This window comes from Lithobates pipiens, unplaced genomic scaffold, assembly GCF_037356315.1.
Source record: "Lithobates pipiens isolate NorthernLeopardFrog02 unplaced genomic scaffold, aLitPip1_a1.2 Scaffold_16, whole genome shotgun sequence".
In the NCBI taxonomy this organism is placed as follows: domain Eukaryota; kingdom Metazoa; phylum Chordata; class Amphibia; order Anura; family Ranidae; genus Lithobates; species Lithobates pipiens.
In genome coordinates, this window is record NW_027507748.1 from 21401567 (window position 1) to 21417399 (window position 15833).

Below are 15833 nucleotides of genomic sequence, written 5' to 3' on the forward strand. Positions count from 1 at the left end.
ATCAGGTTGAGGTCAGGACTCTGTGCAGGCCAGTCCAGTTCCTCCACCCCAAACTGTTGGAATAGGAAGGGGCCATCCCCAAACTGTTCCCACAAAGTTGGGAGCATGAAAGTGTCCAGAATGCCTTGGTATGCTCACGCCTTAAGGGTTCCCTTCACTGGAACTAAGAGGCCAAGCCCAACCCCTGAACAACAACCCCACACCATAAACCCCCCCTCTACCAAATTTGGACCAGTGCACAAATCAAGGACCATAAAGACATGGATGAGCGAGTTTGGGGTGGAGGAACTTGACTGGCCTGCACAGAGTCCTGACCTCAACCCGATAGAACACCTTTGGGATGAATTGGAGAGGAGACTGCGAGCCAGGCCTTCTCATCCAACATCAGTGCCTGACCTCACAAATGCGCTTCTGGAAGAATGGTCAAATGTTCCTATAGACACACTCCTAAACCTTGTGGACGGCCTTCCCAGGAGAGTTGAAGCGGTTATAGCTACAAAGGGCGGAGCCAACTCAATACTGAACTCTACGGACTAAGACTAAGATTGGGATATCATTAAAGTGTGTAAAGGCAGGCGTCCCAATACTTTTGGTAATATATAGTGTGTATGGGAGGTAGAAATAGGACTCAGCCATGTATAAATAAGTCGATTTATTCTTCTCTCTCTCACATGAGATTCTCACTTGCAGCTGTGATATAAAAGAAAACAAAAAACATTCTATATCAAATATTTACCTACAAGGTGTCACTAATATCACAAAGACTGCGGTGTCAATACCGGTACAACCTGCCTCAGGGTTCTCTTTTGCCCCGAGGTGACTCTAGCTGTATTGGCGCACTTACACCAAATACAATGGAGTCCTGTCCAATGTGTCCGTGATGCTTTGTCTATAGGCCGGGCGGGAGCCCTCTCGTTCAGTGTGGACATCATGTGATGTCCTCCCCAAGGGCCAAGCAGTGGCACGATCGGTCACCCACTGTGCCCATTGGCCACAGCCTATGACAGATCACTGTACCGGGCTGCTGCCAATACCATGTGATCACTGTGACCAATCACAGCAGATCACATGACAATTGTACACAAAGAATGGCTTCCGTTCATGCCATCCATGGTGTACATTTGTGTTACACGCTGTGATTGGTCACAGTGATCACATGGTACAGACAGGGTCAATTCACAGCTCATCTGTACCATGTGATTAGCTGTGGCCAATCACAATCTTAAAACACTGAAAAATGGTTACTAAACCACTTTCCGCCCGGCCTATAGCAGAATGACGACCAGGCGGTGGTTCTGTTATCCTGACTGGGCATCATATGACGTCCAGCAGGAGAACATGTGGGGGGGGGGGGGGGCACACAGCGCCACCATCGGTGGTGCGGTGTATCACACTGACACACTGCATCTCCGATCGTGGTAAGGAGGCACTGGTGGAGGCTCCTTACCATGTGATCAGCTGTGACCAATCACAGCGTGAACCAGGAAGTGCCAGTAAACAGCGTTAGTCGGTTAGTGCTGACAGGGAGGTCAGTGCTGATAATTAGCACACTGATCATCAGTACAGCCCTCATCAGAGGTGATTATCAGATGCCAATCAGTGCCTATCAGCTGCCAGTCTGTGCCCCATCAGTAATGCCTGTCAGTGCCCAAAGCGCCAATCAGTGCCCATAAATGTGTCAATCAGTGCACCATCAGTAATGCCTGTCAGTGCCCAAAGCGCCAATCAGTGCCCATAAATGTGTCAGTGCACCATCAGTAATGCCTGTCAGTACCCTTCAGATGCCAGTGCCACCTATCAGTACTCATCAATTCTACATATCAGTGCCTCCTCATCTGTGCCCATTAGTGCAGCCTCAACAGTGCCAATCAGTGAAGGAGAAAACAATATTTTATAACAAAACAAAGAAAACTTTATTTTTTTTCCCCTTTTCAAAATGTTTTTTGTTTGTTTAGCAAAAATAAAATAAAAACTGTAGGGGGAGGGGCTGTGTGTGCCATGACACTGATCGCCGCTCTCGATCACAAGGAGCTGTGATCACTGACAATGTCATTAGGCAGAATGGGGAAATGCCTTGTTTACATCAGAATTTCCCAGTTCTTCCTCAGTGTGAGACGATCGCGGGTATCCCCTCTGACATAGAGTCCGCGGGACCCACGATGACGTGGCTCGGCGGTGCGCCCGCAAGCCGCCTCTTAAAGGGCAACGTACAGGTACGTTGATCTGCCCGTACGTGTCCTTCTGCCGCAGTATATCTGCGTGAGGCGCTCGGGAAGTGCTTAAATGCCACCAAAAATAAATAAAAAATGATAAAAATGTCATGTGTGTACAGTGTTGTATGACCGCACAATTGTCATTCAAAGTGCAACAGAGCCTGAAAATTGGCCTGGGCAGGAGGGGAGGGGGGGGGGGGAGTGCCTGGTATTGAAGGGGTTAAATACCAAACACGTTATACTTCCCTCCTCTGTGCAGTTGGTTTTGCACAGAGCAGCCCCGATCCTCCTCTTCTCGGGTCCCTCTTTGCTGCTCCTGGCCCCTCCCACCCCATCACGTGCCCCTACAGTCAGCAGCTTCCTACGGGGGCACTGGTGACGAGTCTCAGGTCTATGTGTCCATTCAGACACGGAGCCCAGATCCGGCCGCTCTCTCTCCCCTGATCAGCTGACTAAATTTGATTGACAGCCACGGGAGTCAATGGTGCCACTGCCGTGTCTCAGCGAAATCAGAAGGAGTGTCTCGGACGGCATAGACATTCGTGGACATCGTTGGAGAGAGATGGGGCTCAGGTAAGTATTAGGAGGGGCTGCTACACACAAAAGTTTTTTTTCTTTACCTTAACTGCTTCCCGACCAGCCGCCGCAGTTATACTACAAGCAAACGTACGGCTACTACGCAAGCTGTCCGTTGGCTCTTTGAGACGCTATAGCAGGTGCGCGCAGCGTGTCCCCGGACCTGACGCATGTCCACAGTGGGCGCGATGACTGTCGGGCACCTGCTACCGCTCGTGACAGAGCAAGAACCAGGATCTTCGTGTGTGTAAACACGCAAATCCCGGTTCTGTCAGGGGAGAGGAGACAGATTGTGTATTCTTACTAAGTAGGAACAACGATCTGTCTCCTCCTCTAGTCTGTCCCATCATCCCCCCACAGTTAAAGTGGTTGTAAACCCTTACAAACCACTTTGACCTACAGGTAAGCCTAGATTAAGGCTTACCTGTAGGTCCATGTAATATCTCCTAAACCTATATGGTTTAGGAGATATTTGCCCGAAAATGGGCACCGCTGTCTACGGCGCATGCACCGTAGACAGCGGCGCACAGGTGCACTGAGCATGGCATTCTCAGCGACGGAGCTGCCGCGCGTGTCAGCTCCCGTGCGCATGCGCGGGAGTGACGTCATCGCCGAATGACAGCGCCGGAGCTGCGAGACCCAACCAAGAAGATGGATGCGGCGGACTACAGGGGACAGCGGCGACTTCGCTGGCTCCTGTGTCAGGTAAGTGACACATAATGGGCTACTATGAGATGCATAGTAGTCCATTATGCTTTACCTTTGCAGGGAATGAAAGAGGAAGTAAACTCATCAGGGTTTACTTCCTCTTTAACCACTTTCAGACCGGACCAATTTGCTGGTCAAAGACCAGACCACTTTTTGCGATTCGGCACTGCGTCGCTTTAACTGACAATTGCGTGGTCGTGCGACGTGGCTCCCAAACAAAATTGACGTCTTTTTCCCACAAATAGAGCTTTCTTTTGGTGGTATTTGATCACCTCTGCGGTTTTTATTTTTTGCGCTATAAACAAAAATAGAGCGACAATTTTGAAAAAAACGCATTATTTTTTACTTTTTGTTATAATAAATATCCCCCAAAAATATATAAAAAAACATTTTTTTCCCTCAGTTTAGGCCGATACGTATTCTTCTACATATTTTTGGTTAAAAAAAAAAAAAAAATTAAAAAAAAAAATCAAAAAAAAAAAAAAAAAAATCGCAATAAGCGAATGATTGGTTTGCGCAAAAGTTATAGCGTTTACAAAATAGGGATAGTTTTATAGCATTTTTATTAATAATTTTTTTATTATTTTTTTTTTTACTAGTAATGGCGGCGATCAGCGATTTTTATTGTGACTGCGACATTGTGGGGGACCCATCGAACATTTTTGACACATTTTTGGGACCATTGTCATTTATACAGCAATCACTGCTATATAAATGCAGTGATTCCTGTGTAAATGACACTGGCAGTGAAGGGGTTAACCAGTGGGTGGCAGTGTAGGGGTTAAGTGTTCCTAGGGGCGTGTTACTAACTGTGGGGGGGTTGGGCTTTCATTTAGTGAACACTGATCTCTGCTCCAATCACATGGAGCAGAGATCAGCGTCACTAGTTGCTAGGCAGAATGGAGAAATGTTGTTTACCACGGCACTTCTCCATTCGGCCGCTCCGAGAGACGATCGCGGGGATGCCCACGGCGATCGAGTCCGCGGGTCCCGCGACTGGACTCACGGGGGTCCCGACCAGCGTGGGAGCGCGCCGGCGGCGCCGCGCTCCCGATGGCAGGGCGGCAAACTTAAAGGGACGTACATGTATGCCCATTTGCCTGCCCGTGCCATTCTGTCGACGTACATCGTGCGCTGGTCGGCAAGTGGTTAAAACACACCTAGGGAACACATTTAACATCTTGATCGCCCCCTAGTGTTAACCCCTTCCTTGCTAGTGACATTTATACAGTAATCAGTGGCTACTTTTATCTCTGTAGAACTGTCACTGGTCCCAAAAAAGTGTCTGATGTTTTTTTAATTTTGGATAGTAAAACATTTTTTTTTTTCTGCCAGTAAAATCGCTTATGCAGCCCACTTCCTGTTTCTTGTCTGGTCATTAGCCTCGGAAGGGAGGGTGGGGGGGTGAGTCATAAGGGGTCAGTGAGAGCTACAGAGCTGGAGGTGTGCCTCTGTGTAAATCCAGGAAGTGAACAGGCAGCAGCTTCAGCTGCCCACAGTTAAAATGGTTTTAGCCAGACTCAGTGGAGGGAGATTTCTGCAGCATATCCAGCAAGTACAGAATCACAGTATATATAAAATAATATGCAAAGTGGTTGGAGGGAAGCTTCAGAATGGCAAAGATGTTCCTCATTATCAATACCTCACTGATGTGGAGTTTTCCTCCAGACAACAAATATTAGAACATTAAATTTTGCCTAAAAAGTTCAGATAACTCAAAGATTACAGAAAGTCTCCATAGGACTAGCAGTGTCACCTGTGTGCCTGCGGGGGGCGTCCCCGAAGAGGTCCTTCACCACAGACATGGCCCGGTCTGATCTCTCCAGGACATCCTTCATCTGATACTGATCAGAAAGAATCTAAGCAAGAAAAAAGAAAGAAAAAATATTAGACAGAATAAACCCCTCACCGACATCTGATGTGTCCCTACTGAGCAATCCTGACAGATTATTCTCATCAATTCACATGTGCAACACAACAACATAGAATTATAAAGCACAACATATGAAAATACATTTCCTGACATTTTACCATTAATTATAAGGTTTAATCAGCACACACTCCCCGGCCACTTTATTAGGCCCCCCTTGCTAGTAGCGGGTTGGACCCCCTTTTGCCTTCATTCTTGGTGGCATAGATACAACAAAGGTGTTGGAAACCTTCCTCAGAGATTTTACTCCATAGTGACATGATAGCATCACACAGTTGCTGCAGATTTGTCAGCTGCAAATCCATGATGGGGACCCTGATGTAAAGGGGGGGCACTCTGATAGGGACCCGTTCCACCACATCCCAAAGGTTCTCTATTGTATGAGATCTGGTGAGTGTGGAGACCATTGGAGTGTAGTGACCTCATTGTCCAGTGGTGAGATCTGGTGAGTGTGGAGACCATTGGAGTACAGTGACCTCATTGTCCAGTGGTGAGATCTGGTGAGTGTGGAGACCATTGGAGTACAGGGAGGGACCTCATTGTCCAGTGGTGAGATCTGGTGAGTGTGGAGACGATTGGAGTACAGGGAGGGACCTCATTGTCCAGTGGTGAGATCTGGTGAGTGTGGAGACCATTGGAGTACAGGGAGGGACCTCATTGTCCAGTGGTGAGATCTGGTGAGTGTGGAGACCATTGGAGTACAGGGAGGGACCTCATTGTCCAGTGGTGAGATCTGGTGAGTGTGGAGACCATTGGAGTACAGGGAGGGACCTCATTGTCCAGTGGTGAGATCTGGTGAGTGTGGAGATCATTGGAGTACAGGGAGGGACCTCATTGTCCAGTGGTGAGATCTGGTGAGTGTGGAGACCATTGGAGTACAGGGAGGGACCTCATTGTCCAGTGGTGAGATCTGGTGAGTGTGGAGACCATTGGAGTACAGGGAGGGACCTCATTGTCCAGTGGTGAGATCTGGTGAGTGTGGAGACCATTGGAGTACAGGGAGGGACCTCATTGTCCAGTGGTGAGATCTGGTGAGTGTGGAGACCATTGGAGTACAGGGAGGGACCTCATTGTCCAGTGGTGAGATCTGGTGAGTGTGGAGACCATTGGAGTACAGGGAGGGACCTCATTGTCCAGTGGTGAGATCTGGTGAGTGTGGAGGCCATTGGAGGACAGGGACCTCATTGTCCAGTGGTGAGATCTGGTGAGTGTGGAGACCATTGGAGTACAGTGACCTCATTGTCCAGTGGTGAGATCTGGTGAGTGTGGAGACCATTGGAGTACAGTGACCTCATTGTCCAGTGGTGAGATCTGGTGAGTGTGGAGACCATTGGAGTACAGGGACCTCATTGTCCAGTGGTGAGATCTGGTGAGTGTGGAGACCATTGGAGTACAGTGACCTCATTGTCCAGTGGTGAGATCTGGTGAGTGTGGAGACCATTGGAGTACAGTGACCTCATTGTCCAGTGGTGAGATCTGGTGAGTGTGGAGACCATTGGAGTACAGTGACCTCATTGTCCAGTGGTGAGATCTGGTGAGTGTGGAGACCATTGGAGTACAGTGACCTCATTGTCCAGTGGTGAGATCTGGTGAGTGTGGAGACCATTGGAGTACAGTGACCGCATTGTCCAGTGGTGAGATCTGGTGAGTGTGGAGACCACTGGAGTACAGTGACCTCATTGTCCAGTGGTGAGATCTGGTGAGTGTGGAGACCACTGGAGTACAGTGACCTCATTGTCCAGTGGTGAGATGATTGGAGCTTTGTGACATGGTGCATTATTCTGCTGGAAAGAGCCATCAGAAGATGGGGACACTGTAGTCATAAAGGGATGGACATGGTCAGCAACAATACTCAGGTAGGTCGTGGTGTTTATACGATGCTCAATTGGTACTAAGGGGGCCAAAGTGTGCCAAGAAAATATCCCTCCACACCATTACACCACCACCGCCAGCCTGAACTGGCGATACAAGGCAGGATGGAGCCATGTGCCAAATTCTGACCCCACCATCTGAATGTCGCAGCTGAAATCCAGACAGACCAGGCAACGGTTTTTCAATCTTCTGTTGTCCAATTTTGGTGAGCCTGTGCCAATTGTAGCCTCAGTTTCCTGTTCTTAGCTGACAGGAGTGGCACCCGATGTGGTCTTCTGCTGCTGTAGCCCATCTGATTCTAGGTTGAATGTGTTGTGCGTTCAGAGATGGTATTCTGCATACCTTGGTTGTAACAAGTGATTATTTGAGTTACTGTTGCCTTTCTAACATCTGAAACCAGTCTGCCCATTCTCCTCTGACACCAACAAGGCATTTTTCTCCACACAACTGTCGCTCACTGGATATTTTCTCTTTTTCCCCCCAACCAGTCTCTGTAAACCCGAGAGATGGTTGTGTGAGAAAATCCCAGAAATACTCAGACCAACCCATCTGCCACCAACAACCCTGCCACGTTCAAAGTTACTTCAATACCCTTTCTTCCCCATTCTGATGCTCGTTTTAAACTTCAGCAAGTCGTCCTCACCACGTCCACAACACCAAATGCATTGAGTTGCTGCCATGTGATTGGCTGATTTAGCAATTTGTGTTACTGAGCAATTGAACAGGTGTACCTAATAAAGTGGCCGGTGAGTGTGTATCCGTATTGTCGATGGGAAGGGTTTAAGCTAAAAACCTAAAAGCTGATTGGTTTCTGTGCGGAGCGGCACCAGATTTTGCACTCTGTAAATCTCCCTCATAGTGTGTAGAGAAGATGAAGTTGTGTATTGTGATGATAGAGGAGATAGAGATAGAGGAGATAGAAGAGATAGAGATAGAGGTATATAATTAATATAGTGAAAACACTCTTCCAATACCTCCATCATCAGGGCCAGCCGCCTCTCCTCCAGCGGGTCTTCAGCTCCTCCATTTTGTTTCCTCCACTTCTTCTTTATGGATCTCTTCTGAAGTTCCCACTGCGCCAGCCGCTGGTTTTTAGATTTGTGGATCTCGTGTCTGTGGGCCTAGAAACAAAATAATATTAAAAATAAAAATGGATTAAAAACAAAAACCAGACATTGCCTAAAAGCTAAAATCTTGGAAGATGGTGGATTTACCCTTTTTGGCTGGTTGGCTCCCATGTGCAAATTGCCATAGCTGTACGGCGGGCGCGCGCACGTGCCGCATGACGTAGGAGCTGCTTCATGTGCCCTGTAGCCATGATGTCTGCCGGGCACCTGCGATCGCTCCTGACAGAGACCGGCAGGTTGTCTCCCCTGCGCAAATCGCCCGAAAGCTGTATGTCGGGTCCTTTAAAAGGAGGTATAGGGGGGCACCCGCGATCGCTCAGTGGCTAATTTTTTATTTTTTTTTTATCTCCGATCACTGTAAATAATGTCACTGGTCTCAAAAAAAAAAAAAAAAAAAAAAAAAAAGTGTGCGATCTGCCCACCGCAATGTCGCAATCCCGCTAAAAAACACTGATCACCACCATTACTAGTAAAATAATAATAATAAAAATGCCATAAAAGCTCTCCCCTACGCTATAAAAAACTTTTGCGCAAACCAATCAATATACGCTTATTGCGATTTTTTTTTTTTTTTTTAACCTAAAATATATAGAATACATATTGGCATAAACTGATGAAGAAAGTACAAAATATTGCGTTTTTTTTCAAAATGGTCGCTCTTTATTTTTTGTTTATAGCACAAAAAATTAAAAACCGCAGAGGTGATCAAATACACCAAAAGAAAGCTCTATTTGTGGGGAAAAAAAAATAAAAGTACATCAATTTTGTTTGGTTACAGCGTCGTCTGACCGCGCAATTGTTAGTTAAAGCTACGCAGTCCTGTATCGCAAAAAAAAAAAAAATGGCCCGGTCATTGAGCAGCCAAATCCTTCCGGGGCTGAAGTGGTTAGGGTAAGTATATGTCACAGACTGAGGTACAAGGATGAGGGAGGCCCGCAAAAGGTGCACAAGATGTTGCCATCCATCGCACATCCTTGGAAACAGAGCATCGCCCTTGTGAACTATCCCGAGAACCCAAAGCTCCCCAATCTGGGCACAGGTATCAAAAACACATTGATACTCAGCATTCACAGCTGCAATAATGACAGCACCCCCTAGAGCTGGGGTATTGAATTAAAATTCACTGAGGTCTGATCAATACAATTTCCTTCCAACAGAGGTCCAAATCGCATGTTTGTGTGTTTGTGTGATGTCTCAGATCCTTCCCCATCACAATCCCTTCTTACATCAGTGTCCTCAGTCCCCCCAGTACACACACATTATTATAATATATACGCACATACATACATACATACATACATACATACATACATACATACGTCAAAAATGTTTGGGGGTTCCAAGTAAATTTTCTAGCAAAAAAAAAAAGATAACATTTTACAGATTTTTAAATAATAATGGATCTCAGCTCAAATAAATCACACAAAAATAAAATAAACCTCCGTGGAGATTACTACAATCACTCACCAGCTCCTCTGGGGTGGCCCGGTGTACATTGAGATCTTGAACTGAGCTCTGAAAAACACAGCACAGTGATGGGTCTATGGTTGAAACAACTAATCGATTAATCGTCAATTAATCAATTATGAAATTAATCGATTACTATTTTCATAATCTATTAATCAGCCAGTAACAAAATGGGGTTAAAGTTAATGAGTCTGATGATATTTACTAGATTGACCCTTCAATAGTATAGCTCTCCTCTAATAGTATATACAGTATATAGCCTCTAATAGTATAGCTCTCCTCTAATCGTATATACAGTATATAGCCTCTAATAGTATAGCTCTCCTCTAATAGTATATACAGTATATAGCCTCTAATAGTATAGCTCTCCTCTAATAGTATATACAGTATATAGCCTCTAATAGTATAGCTCTCCTCTAATAGTATATACAGTATATAGCCTCTAATAGTATAGCTCTCCTCTAATAGTATATACAGTATATAGCCTCTAATAGTATATAGCCTCTAATAGTATAGCTCTCCTCTAATAGTATATACAGTATATATCCTCTAATAGTATAGCTCTCCTCTAATAGTATATACAGTATATAGCCTCTAATAGTATAGCTCTCCTCTAATCGTATATACAGTATATAGCCTCTAATAGTATAGCTCTCCTCTAATAGTATATAGCCTCTAATAGTATAGCTCTCCTCTAATCGTATATACAGTATATAGCCTCTAATAGTATAGCTCTCCTCTAATCGTATATACAGTATATAGCCTCTAATAGTATAGCTCTCCTCTAATAGTATATACAGTATATAGCCTCTAATAGTATAGCTCTCCTCTAATAGTATATACAGTATATAGCCTCTAATAGTATAGCTCTCCTCTAATAGTATATAGCCTCTAATAGTATATCTCTTCTAATAGTACCGGTATATACAGTATCTCTCTCCTCTAATAGTATATACAGTATATATCCCCTCTAAATATATATATATATATATATATACATACATATATACACACACACACACACACACACACACACACACACACAGTATATCTCTTCTGTCTGTTCTCAGAGTGGATTAGATATTTTGCTCCCTAACCATATAGTTAGTTATTTTATTTACTACTGCATAGAGATATTTAAGAATAAATTGCCCTTTTTTTAAACTTTACATATTAACGAAATTGTACACCACACTTTTTTTTTTTAAGGTTATTAACCGAAACAATTAATCAGCCAACTAATCGATTATGAAAATAATCGTTAGTTGCAGCCCTAGATGGGTCATTGATAACATGCATATCCTGCAGATACGGATTCCATTGGAGGAAAGTCTTAACCTAGGCTGATACTTCCAGGTATGGAAAAACATGTGACAGTTCTGGGCCAATCAGAAGAGTACACAGTGCGGTGACAGTTACATCCCTAGCAACAGGCGCCCGACACAAGGCCCCCCCCCCCCCTTTCCTGTTCCACCTGGTGGCTGAATAGAACATCCGGGGAAGGCAAACATTTGCGACCGGGCAAGCCTACAAAAAGGAAATATGTTGCCGTGCTCTGCATGGGTAAAGCAATGCAGGGCAAAGCGAAGATTAAAACAGAAACCCCAAAAAATGCAGCCACTTTGTAAAACATGCTGGATAACTATGGATTAGATCCAACGAGGTGCACACCACCTTGTGGACTTATCTTTTTAATTAACAGTTTCCTTTTTTTTTTTTTCTGAGGGCTGGAAGAGTACAGCTATCACTACATTTCCAGAGCTCCAACACTGAACCTTCTCAGTTCCAGCAGCTGCAGAGTTGGCTGCAGTTGCTGTGCAACGCCCCCCCCCCCCCCATCTGCCCCAATCACAATGCACTATGTATTATGTGAAAGCAGTTACAAAATACAAAGCCTTCTGTGAATGGACAGCAGAAGGTGGGGGCGGGCAGAGACGCCGTTTGTGAAAATAAAAATTCTGTCCTGTCAGGTCAGATATCCCTATACTTCCTGGCACTCAGTGAAACTGTAAAAAAAAAGCGATTAGGTGGCATGCACCTCATTAGATTTAACCGACAGTATGCCAAAACATTTTACCAAGCCTGTAAATGGACAGCAAAAATTGGGAGCGTCAGAGACGCTGTGTGTAAGAGCACAAAGTCTCTCCTGTCACCTATACTCCTGGTGCTCAGGAAAACTTTAAATAAGAGCAATTAGGTGGCAGGCGCCTCATTGGATTCAACCATCAGAATGCCAGCACATTTTACAAAGCCTTCTGTGAATGGGCAGCAGAAGGTGGGGGACAGGCAGAGACTTTGTGTGTGAGAAGACAAAGGCAGGGTAATCGGAAGTTTACATAAGAGAACCAGGAATAAATGTTGTTCAACACAGGTCACCGGAAGACCAGGGCAACGCATTAATAGCTTGGGGGGGAGGGGGGATAATTATGAATGCAGCCACCATAGCCAAGGAAAGTAAGCTGAAACATTTTGCATTTCTGTGCTCGGGTTTAGTTATCCTTTAAGGAAGTGAATATCCATTCTTCAGATATCACAAAATGGGAAATTAATCTCTCTTATTGGAAGTCAGTAATTCTATTCTGCACAACCTGCAGCCCTGGATCCAGGGGGGGTCCCCGCACCCCCAGAACACTCACATCCCACGCCTGCCGCACTTGTGTCCTCTTCCTATTGGTGGTTTTCTTCACACCGGGGCGACCGTACCGCACAGACATCTGTCAGGAGGAGAAATGATCTGTATTATTCCAGCACAAAGCGACTTCTGATCCCACCACCTGGCGCCAACACTCACCAGCCCCACCCCCCACAAACCTGCTGGGGACACCCCTAACACATCACACTCACCAATGACACCCCAAGATCTACAAACCCACCACCCCCCACACCCATCACTGAAAGCCTCAGAACCCCGACACTCACCAGTAACACCCCAAGTCCCCCGACCACTGAAATACTCAGAACCCCGACATCCACCTTACTGGATCCACCCTTCAATCGCTGACACCCTCAGATCCTCAAAACCGGCCAGTGACATCTCAGAACCCCGACACTAATCAATGACATCCTAGATTTCCAACATTCACACACACCTGACACCCACCCCATGAGAATCCTTCAACCATACACCCACAACACCAACCAGGGACACCCCCCTTCCCATGCAAACCAGCGACACCTCCAACGCTAACCAGAAAAACACCTCCAATCAGTGACACCCACAACAAATGAGACTCAATGGCAACCAGCCACACCAAAAAGTGACACCTCCAACACTAATCAGCGATCCCTTCCAACTAGTGACACCCATAACCAGTGAAACTCACAATGGCAACAAGGGACACCCCCAACACCAACCAGTGAGACGTACAACCGAACCAGTGACACCATCAAAGACAGCCCTAATGCTAATCAGAGACCCCTTCAAATCAGCGATACCTCCAACACCAACCAGTGACACCTCCAATGCCAATCGGTGACCCCTTTCAACCATGGATACTTCCAACCAGTGACCCTGTCCAACGCCAACCACAGACCCCTTCCAACCAGTGACACCTCCAACGCCAACCAGTGACTCATGCCCACTAGCGACACCTCCAATGCCAATCAGCGAGCCCTTCCAACCAGCGACACCTTCCAACCAGCGACCCCTCCAAAGCCAACCAGCGACCCCTTCCAACCAGCGACCCCTCCAAAGCCAACCAGCGACCCCTTCCAACCAGCGACCCCTCCAAAGCCAACCAGTGACCCCTTCCAACCAGCGACACCTCCAAAGCTAACCAGCGACCCCTTCCAACCAGCGACACCTCCAAAGCCAACCAGCGACCCCTTCCAACCAGTGACACCTCCAAAGCCAACCAGCAACCCCTTCCAACCAGTGGCACCTCCAAAGCCAACTAGCGACACCTCCAAAGCCAACCAGTGACACCTCCAAAGCCAACCAGTGACACCCACAACAAATGAGACTCAATGGAAACCAGCAAAGCCAACCAGTGACACCTCCAAAGCCAACCAGTGACCCCTTCCAACCAGTGACACCTCCAACTCCAACCAGTGACACCCACAACAAATGAGACTCAATGGAAACCATCAAAGCCAACCAGTGACACCTCCAACACAAACCAGCAATACCTTCCAATGCCAACTAGTGACACCCACAACCAAGGAAACAATGCCAACCAGGGACACCCCCAACTAGTAATACCCCCCAACACCTACCAGCGAGAGACTCACAACCCGAATCAGAGACACAATCAGTGACACCCCTAATGCTAATCAGCGACACCTCCAAAGCCAACCAGCGACACCTCCAAAGCCAACCAGCGACACCTCCAAAGCCAACCAGCGACACCTCCAAAGCCAACCAGCGACACCTCCAAAGCCAACCAGCGACCCCTTCCAACCAGTGACACCTCCAAAGCCAACCAGCGACCCCTTCCAACCAGTGACACCTCCAAAGCCAACCAGCGACCCCTTCCAACCAGTGACACCTCCAAAGCCAACCAGCGACCCCTTCCAACCAGTGACACCTCCAAAGCCAACCAGCGACCCCTTCCAACCAGTGACACCTACAAAGCCAACCAGCAACCCCTTCCAACGCCAACCAGCGACCCCTTCCAACCAGTGATACCTCCAAAGCCAACCAGCGACCCCTTCCAACCAGTGACACCTCCAAAGCCAACCAGCAAGCCCTTCCAATGAGTGACACCTCCAAAGCCAACTAGCGACACCTCCAAAGCCAACCAGTGACACCTCCAAAGCCAACCAGTGACACCTCCAAAGCCAACCAGTGACACCCACAACAAATGAGACTCAATGGAAACCAGCAAAGCCAACCAGTGACACCTCCAAAGCCAACCAGTGACACCCACAACAAATGAGACTCAATGGAAACCATCAAAGCCAACCAGTGACACCTCCAACACAAACCAGCAATACCTTCCAATGCCAACTAGTGACACCCACAACCAAGGAAACAAACAATGCCAACCAGGGACACCCCCAACTAGTAATACCCCCCAACACCTACCAGCGAGAGACTCACAACCCGAATCAGAGACACAATCAGTGACACCCCTAATGCTAATCAGTGACACCTCCAAAGCCAACCAGCGACCCCTTCCAACCAGTGACACCTCCAAAGCCAACCAGCGACCCCTTCCAACCAGTGACACCTCCAAAGCCAACCAGCGACCCCTTCCAACCAGTGACACCCACAACAAATGAGACTCAATGGCAACCAGCAAAGCCAACCAGTGACACCTCCAACACAAACCAGCAACACCTTCCAATGCCAACTACCAGTGAAACTGACAATGCCAATCAGGGACACCCCCAACTAGTAATACCCCCCAACACCAACCAGTGAGAGACTCACAACCCGAACCAGAGACACCAACAATCAGTGACACCCCTAATGCTAATCAGAGACCCCTTCCAACCAGTGACACCTCCAGGATCACTGAAAGGATGACCCACACCACAGAGATGATCCAGTGACACCCCAAAACCCCCCCCCTATACACCTCAGGAGGACCCCCGGTACACCCCGCTCCCTCACCGTCCTCTCCTCTCCTTTCACACAGTCCGATGATTGAACATTACCGCCGCTCCAGCTTCCAATCCGCGCCGGAGGTCCGGGAAGGACGTCACTTCCGCCTGTTACCATAACAACGGCCCAGCCAACTGTCAGTCCGCTGTACTTGGGAGCCCCCGCCTACGAACCCACGTGACCCCCATCGGAATCTCCTCCCCTCTCCGGGAGTGACCGAACCTCCTACAGTCACACGTGACGTCATTTTCTGCCTTCTGTGGATTGGTCACATTATTATTATTTTTTTTGTGTTCAGCAATTACAGCCGCTCTTCCATTGTGCTTACCTTGTTTAGTAAGAATAGTGGTGTGTGTTCTTCATACCCAGCCAGCAGGTGACGCTGCAGGACT

The 15833-nt window shown here is 47.2% G+C and overlaps 1 protein-coding gene across 1 annotated transcript in view; it reads right to left on the bottom strand.

Moving 5' to 3' along the window:
• The window catches only part of SPICE1 (spindle and centriole associated protein 1), a 45025-nt gene extending 29433 nt beyond the window's left edge, over nucleotides 1-15592 (bottom strand). The window contains 5 exon segments of the mRNA XM_077479647.1: nucleotides 5254-5356; nucleotides 8274-8420; nucleotides 9894-9941; nucleotides 12530-12607; nucleotides 15451-15592. Coding sequence (XP_077335773.1) covers nucleotides 5254-5356; nucleotides 8274-8420; nucleotides 9894-9941; nucleotides 12530-12607; nucleotides 15451-15558 — 484 coding nt within the window. The 5' untranslated portion in view covers nucleotides 15559-15592.
• Nucleotides 15593-15833: the final 241 nt, after the last annotated feature.